A 6,748-nucleotide genomic window follows, 5' to 3' on the forward strand; every position below is an offset into this window, starting at 1 on the left:
AGCATGGCAGAAAGCTGTTTCCAGACTCCCACCTGCCGGCTGGAAAGAAGGAGATGCAGGTCTCTCAAACACCCAGGCCCCCAGAATCAGTCACCCCTAGATAAGCCTCAGGTCTACAGGCAGGGGTCTGCAGCGTGGCTGAGGGCACTGAGGTGTGGGTGACAACCCCACCCTTCTGCCGTATGACGTGTGACAAGTGACACCTGTTGGTCACTGTGCCCCCACTGGGCCTCTGCTGGGGTCTGACACCCGCGTCCATGGAGCTGGCGTCTGAAGCCGCCCCGGCTGTGGTCTCCCTGCCTCGAGAGCGGCCTTGGGGGCACACGGACACTGGGGTCACTGTGCCTGCGGGCCCCGCTGGCCGTCCCTCCCCGGGCCTCCCCGAGGGTGGGCGGGGCTGCCGCTCGGTCCAGCGCGGGTGCCCACAGAGCCGGCGATTTAGCAAGAACACAGCTTGTCCAGGCTGTTTCATTTAATACAATTTTACAAAAGTCAGTGCCGCCTGCTGGGCTCTTTCGTTGGAGGGGTCTCTTCCCTAGCTGATGACAGGCTGCTCGCCCGCTGGCAGGCAGGTGTGGCTGCTGCAGGGAGCACGCCTGCTCTGGGGAAACGGCACCCCCACCCCCGCCGCACGCCCAGCCGCGTGAATACCCGGGCCGGGGGCCACTGCAGCAGCAACACACGCAGGGCCTTCAGGGCCCTGACGGCTGCTCCCAGTGACAGCCCCAGCCGCGTGCCAGGCCAGCCTGGGGTCCCGGGCAGTGTGGCTCAGGCGCAGGGCCTGGGGCCTCACAGGTGCCTCCAGAGCCACCTTCCTTCTCCCCCACCAGGCTGGGGCGGGGCTCCTGGGGACCCGGGCGCACCCTTCCTGGCGGCTGGCCCTGCTGAGGAACGCACCCCCTCAGAGTGTCCGCCCTGACATGGACCACCTCCACGAAACTGTTCTGGTTTCCAGTATCAAATGAGACTGGGAAGACAGCAGTGAAATCCCGCATCAACACACAAAAGTTCTCCCACTTTAGCAAATGTCACTATTAAACAATGTCAGTTTTAGGTTACGAGGACTGAAAATCTTCTTTTTCCTTGGAATCGTGATGTACTGCCCATTTCCGTGTACAGGGGTCTTCAGGAAGAGGCTGTAGGTGATCAGGCTGCCCTGTCCACCACCCGGCGTCCCCGAGAGCTGCCAAGAGAGGAGGGACCGGTCAGGGCAAGCACACGTGCCCTCAGGGACGCCCCGGCCGCTGGCACCTGGCCAGCTTGCCTTGGGCCTTCCCTCGCGGTGTCAACACGAAGGAGCTCTGGACAGAGCCACAGCTTCTCCCCGAGGGGACGGGCCGGGACGGCGCCTGAGGGCAGCTCTGGCCTGACCGGGCTGGCCTCCTGGTCCTCCTCCCGCCCAGCCGCGGCCCCTGGACGTTCCTATCGGGCCACCACTGTGCTCCAGTCCCTGCTGGGGCTCCCGCAGGAGACGGGCTGCTGGGGACACCTAGGTCTTGCTGCTCTAAGACAGCCCAGCCACATGCCTCTGGAAGGTTCTGCCTCCTGCCCTGTGATGTTTCTGCAGAGCAGAGGTCCGGCCCACGGGCTGCACTGCCCTGCCCTCCTCCCCAGCTCCACTCAGGCCCCTCCCCACATGACCCCCTCTCAGCCCCTGTGCGTCAGGCCTTGGCCCTGGGGGCGGGATGCCCACCTCCAGAGCAGCGCAGGGTGGGGGATGCAGGTGGACAGGTCCCTCCGGGTGGAGCTCAGGGCTCTAGAGGCGATGGGCTGGCCAGGGCGTCCCCCTCCCAATGCCTGCTGCAAGGGTGGGTGGAGACCCCGTTCCTGGAGAGGCTTTTCCGGGCGAGGGGCTGTGGGATGGAGCCCCTTCTTCCTGCCTGGGCCCCTCTGCGCAGTGGAGAGGCGCTGCCGCCCGGCCCGGCGGCACTGCTGGCTCAGAGCCGCGGGGGGAGCGGCAGAGCGGCCCGGGCTCACCTTGGTCTGGATCAGGGCTCTGCAGCGCTGCAGGCGGAAGCCGAGCTCTTCCGGCTCGTGGAGGCCAGGCTCGCCCAGAGTGCGGCCAGGGCTCGCTGAGAGGCTCTGAGAAAGCAAATCAGAGTCAGCCAAAGGGACGCAACGTTAGAGGGTCTTCTCCTCCCAGCTTCCCTTTCCACCTGGGCCTCCGGCACATCTCCCTGTAAAATGGCAATGTGGCTCCGATCTGGGCTTCACTGGGGGCCGCCCTCTGCGCACCCTGGCCCCGCAGTGTCCCTCCCGAGGAGCTACACCGGACAGGCAGCCCAAGGAAGCAGCAGCGGGCTGCTGGTGCGCCCGCCCCCTCCCCAGCCCGATGCGGGCCCTGCGGTGCGCTGCGCAGCGCGGCTGGCAAAGTCGTCATGTGGTCTGGCTGGCCTCCGGGAACCCCTCTCTACCCAGGTCAGCCCACCTTCTGAGCAGCGTCTACTCCAAGAACAGGAAGGAAGTTTTCCCGACTGCGGGACTCGTTCCAGGCGCATCGGGAGATTGTCGTGGTCCCAGTGTTGTGAAGAGCCCTCCAGAGTTTTCTAGATTCAGAACTGGAAAAGAGCTGCCTTAAGTACAGGGCGAGCTGGAAGGCCTTCAGAAGGGAGGCACAGAGGTCGTCTGACCCGCCAGCATTCTGGACGCCGAGCCCAGCTTCTGTTTCTTCGTTCACTTGCTCAAGCATCTACTCAACCAACACCGCTCCCTCCTCCTGGCTCTGTCTCCACAGAGCTCATCCCTGGCCTGAACGACTGATTCCACCACCGACTGATTCCACCACCGTGTGTCTCCTCCTAGGGCAGAAGCTCCAGGGGGCTAGATATACTCTGCTGTCTTGCTCCCGGACGATCTCAGGTGCCTGGAACCAGGCCAGGTGCCAGAGAGATGCCCACAGACGGAGAAGCAGATGCCAGAGTGGGTGCTGGGGCCCTGCCCGGTGGACGGGCCCGGCCTCTGGGAGCGAAAGCCTCCGGGAGGGAGGGCACAGCTGGTCCCCAAACATCTCCAGGGTGAAAGCGCCGAGCCGGGCCAGGTCCCGACCCCCAGGCCCACCTGTGCATACAGGTGCCCCGGGCTCACGCCCCCCGCCCGCAGGCCCGGACCACAGCCTGGGGAGGCAGTGAGCCCTGGTTCCCGGGAGAGCGTGCTGGGCAGGCTGGCTCAGACCCCTGCCAGGGCCCAGGAGGCCCCGCCTGCAGCGCTGTCTGCAGTGTCAGCCTGTGAGGCGGCTTTAGGTCCCAGAGGAGCCGGCTCCCAGCCACCTCTACCACCCCTCTGGGGCCTGGGCCCACCTCACCATTCACTTGAGCTAGTATGGTTTGCTGCTAAGGCAGTCTGATGAAATGGCCATCGGTAGACAAGCACCTCTGTGACCTGTGATCCCAGGGACTTGGCCCTGGGAGTAGCAGCCCTGAGGTGGACTGAGAACCTCTCCAGGAACTGGGGGGTCACTCGCTCCCATCCCCCAGGAGCCTGAGCCCGCCATGCCAGCCCCCTGGGCCCTCCGGAACCTGCCACGCTCCCACCCAGACCCAAGGAGCTGGCCCTCCCCGGCCCACTCTGCTCTGGACCTGCTGGAGAGGGCCTGAGGCGGGGCTGGACAGGGCTGTTCAGAGGACGGGCGGCACCCGTGCCAGCCACCCTTCGACCCTTTGACCTCAGGTGGTGGGACCTCGGGAGGGTCAGTGTTCTCCACAGAGGTCGAAGCAGAAGACCTTATGACCCCAAGACCACCAGCTCAGCCTGCCGGACGGACATGCGAGTACTGATTTCAGTTCATTACCACAGTTTATGCACGGATTCAAGGCCAGATTTTTCTTCATTCCTTGTTTCTAAGAAGTGGTCTAAGGTGGAGATGCCCTCGGTGGCCTGTGGGACTGGTACTTCTTGAAAAGCAGACCTGAAAACATCCTCACAGCTGACAATGGGCTGAAAAAGAAGAAAAACACACCAAAGCTAGGAAACATACACACATCATGTCACCTTATTCCAAATATATAATTTTGGTACAAATGAAATTTGTAAATGATTATATATCATTGCTGCTACTGAATCATGACATATTTGTTCCTAAAAATCACTGCACTGTGAGTCGTGCTATGGAAACGGGTGTGTGGGAAAGTGTGATCATGGCACAACAGTCATAAACTTCATCAGTGACACACGGAAAAAAGACAGGCAGCCAGTGAAAATGCGAGTGCTGTTTTGCACGTGTGAATTGGTTGAGAAATCTGTCCCTACTGCAGTAAAAATGGCACTTCCCGGAAGAGAGGTTTGTGGGTTGTGAGAAGTGTGAAGTACTGAAAGGTGAGTTGTCTGAGGTCGGGGGTTAGGTGGGGAGAGCCCCCAGGGGCGGGGGATGCATGTGGCAGACCGAGGTGGCTGGGAGAGGTGGGCATGTGTGTGGTGTATATTCACGTGGGTCTCAGCTCAGCAGGTGTGGTTTTCTGCATTCACCCCGTGTTTCCGGCAAAGTTCACATTACGCTCAAATTGTTCCCCGATACAGTAACTGCACTGTAAGACAGTCCTGTCTTCAAAACAAGCGTTAGAGCAGAGCTAACTGAACGGGGAGTGGATCTTGTCAGAGGGCCAAGGAAACACTGCCGGGTTTAGAAAGCAAATGGTCCACCCTAGAACCAGTGGACCTTTTCCTCTCCTCCCTTCTCTGTTTCGCTTTTGGTGTTAGGGGTAAACCACGAGGGAAGAGACGGCAGAGAGAGAGGTGGGTGAGGGGCAGTCACAGTGAAGGGAGACGCTGGTGGTCAGGGCAGGACCGGAGGGACGAGGGGCGCATGCTGGGCTCTCCAGGCCGCCTCCAGCAACCCGTCACTAACACACACTGACATGTGATCCGGCAAGGTTTTCTAAGTAAGGAGATTACAGACTCAAACAAAATGCTCTTCCCCCACATGCCCAGGACTGGGCCCAGGAAAACACAGCCAGCCCAGTTGGTGGAGAGTGGGCAGGTGGAGGGAACGGAAAGCAGAAGGGGTCCAGGATGAAGGCCCAGAGACAAGTGGACCCCCTCCCTGACCAGTCCCCCACCACAGGGTAGGAAACACTTCCTATGCAACATGGCCAAGACTTTAGAAATACCTCAGAAGAGGCGATGGCGCCGGTTCCTGTCACTCCACCCTGGTGAGGCTGGCTAGAACCGTGCTCCTTTTGGGCAGAAGCTGTTCTCCACGGCTGAGAGGCTGAGGGCCTCTCCCGGAGCTCAAAGGACTGAGAGAATTGTTCAGAGCTAGCTGAGGATTCTCGAAAGCCTTCAAACTCCCCCCAGGCGCCGCTGTGCTCCCCTGGGTCTGGACCCCTGGCGGTGCTGGTAGACAAGCCCTCGAAGCTATCCCCAGAGATCCTGGCTTCCCCATCCAGCGGGGGAAGGGTGGAGTGGGGCCTCGCCCACTCCACAGCGTCACCGCTCTGCCTCCCAGGTGCACCGAGGTCTTTAGAAACCGGGCGGAGGGAACCCCCGCCTGCTTGCTCTGGGCGGTCACTCAGAAGGGCGCAGACAGGGAGCCCCTGGCCAGGTGTGCCCCTCAGCTCCCGCTGGTCTTGCATGTTGGCGCCCCAGGCCCGCACAGACGCGATGGGAAGACGCTCAGGAGACATCCATACTGCTGTGCGGGAGCAGCCCCAAGTAGACAGCGCCGGAGGGGGTCACCTGCTCGCCCACGGCCCAGCGGCTGCCCAAGGCTTCCTCAGGAGTACAGATGGCCTGGTGTGAGTCCACTGTCGCTGTGGAAGGGACACAGACTGCCTGGTCACCCAGGAAAAGTAACCGGAGCCGCTGCCCGGTTTCCTCCTCCGCGCGCCTGGGTGACCGGTCCAGCACAGGGGCGTGACCTAAAGACCAGGCAGGTCCTGGGGGTCAGCACAGCCTGGCAGGGTGGGCGAGTTGCGGGGTCCTGCCTCGGTCGCCGTGGGCAAGGGTCTGCGAGGCCCAATCTGGCAGAGGAGGGGAGAGTCGGGGCGCCCGCGGGAAGGCAGTGCCCAGAGGGCCCCGAGAGTTGGGCCGGGGGTTCGGGTAGTTCCCTCTCCGGGAGGGGAGCGGAGATCGGAGGCGGCCGCTGAGGACCCCGATCGGGTCTGGCCTAGGGCTCCTGAAGGGCGGACTCAGGGCGCTGGAGCCCGGGCCCGCACCCACCTGAGTTGCCTCGCCGCCTCCACCCGCCGGCGCAGCAGGGATGTCGGGTGTCCCTAGGCCGGCGCCGGACCGTTGCCCGGCAACGACGCGTGCCAGTCCCGCTTCCGGCGTCTGCCGCCCTGACGTCAGCGCGCCGGCGCCGCGCGGGCGTGACAACGCCAGGCCCCGCCCCTGCACCGGTGGAGCCAGACTCCGCCCCCTGAGCCGGACGAGCCTCTTGGGTGGTGGAGCGGGCCCGTCCTGCGTGGGCCCCGTCACCGTGCGCCAGTCGGCCGCCGCGTGAAGGGGCTCTCCTTCAGTTAGATGCGTCCCTCGCTCAGCCGCCCCCTTGCAGCCGCCCCGCGCGGCCGGGAGGAGCAGGCGCCCGCTTCCCGCACCGGCAGTCCTCCCAAGCCGGCTGCCCCTCGCTCCGCGACCCCGCCGCAGCGGGGGTGTCTAGCTGTGTGATGCCCAATCCGGAACCTCAGGGTCCCGGCGTGGTCACCAGCCGGCCCCAAGGCAGAGCAGGGCCAGCCTGGGCCATGGGCCAACAGACCCTCCTGCGGCCGCTGGCCCAAGGGCAAGGTGGGCATTAACAGCCAGCCTCACCCTCCTG

At 63.4% G+C, this 6,748-nt stretch overlaps 1 protein-coding gene across 1 annotated transcript; it reads right to left on the bottom strand.

The window, feature by feature from the left end:
- Positions 1 to 454: 454 nt before the first annotated feature.
- CLBA1 (clathrin binding box of aftiphilin containing 1) lies at positions 455 to 6,178 on the bottom strand. The gene is made up of 6 exons (XM_020897637.2): positions 6,154 to 6,178; positions 5,103 to 5,744; positions 3,788 to 3,933; positions 2,429 to 2,558; positions 1,978 to 2,082; positions 455 to 1,183 (listed from the first exon to the last, which is right to left on the bottom strand). The coding sequence occupies exons 2-6, from the start codon at positions 5,616 to 5,618 to the stop codon at positions 1,019 to 1,021; spliced, it is 1,062 nt and encodes a 353-aa protein (XP_020753296.2). The 5' UTR covers positions 5,619 to 5,744; positions 6,154 to 6,178; the 3' UTR covers positions 455 to 1,018.
- Positions 6,179 to 6,748: the final 570 nt, after the last annotated feature.

This window comes from Odocoileus virginianus, chromosome 16, assembly GCF_023699985.2.
Source record: "Odocoileus virginianus isolate 20LAN1187 ecotype Illinois chromosome 16, Ovbor_1.2, whole genome shotgun sequence".
Classification (NCBI taxonomy): Eukaryota; Metazoa; Chordata; class Mammalia; order Artiodactyla; family Cervidae; genus Odocoileus; species Odocoileus virginianus.

Bases quoted from the DNA above. Each gene is read 5' to 3' on its own strand.
- CLBA1 (XM_020897637.2), bottom strand. From the start codon at position 5,618: ATGTCTCCTGAGCGTCTTCCCATCGCGTCTGTGCGGGCCTGGGGCGCC. The intron at 3,934-5,102 runs GTATTTCTAAAG...CTTCTTTTTCAG, and splicing joins GCGCCATCGCCTCTTCTGAG to CCCATTGTCAGCTGTGAGGA. The intron at 1,184-1,977 runs GTGAGCCCGGGC...CTCTCTTGGCAG, and splicing joins GAGCCCTGATCCAGACCAAG to CTCTCGGGGACGCCGGGTGG.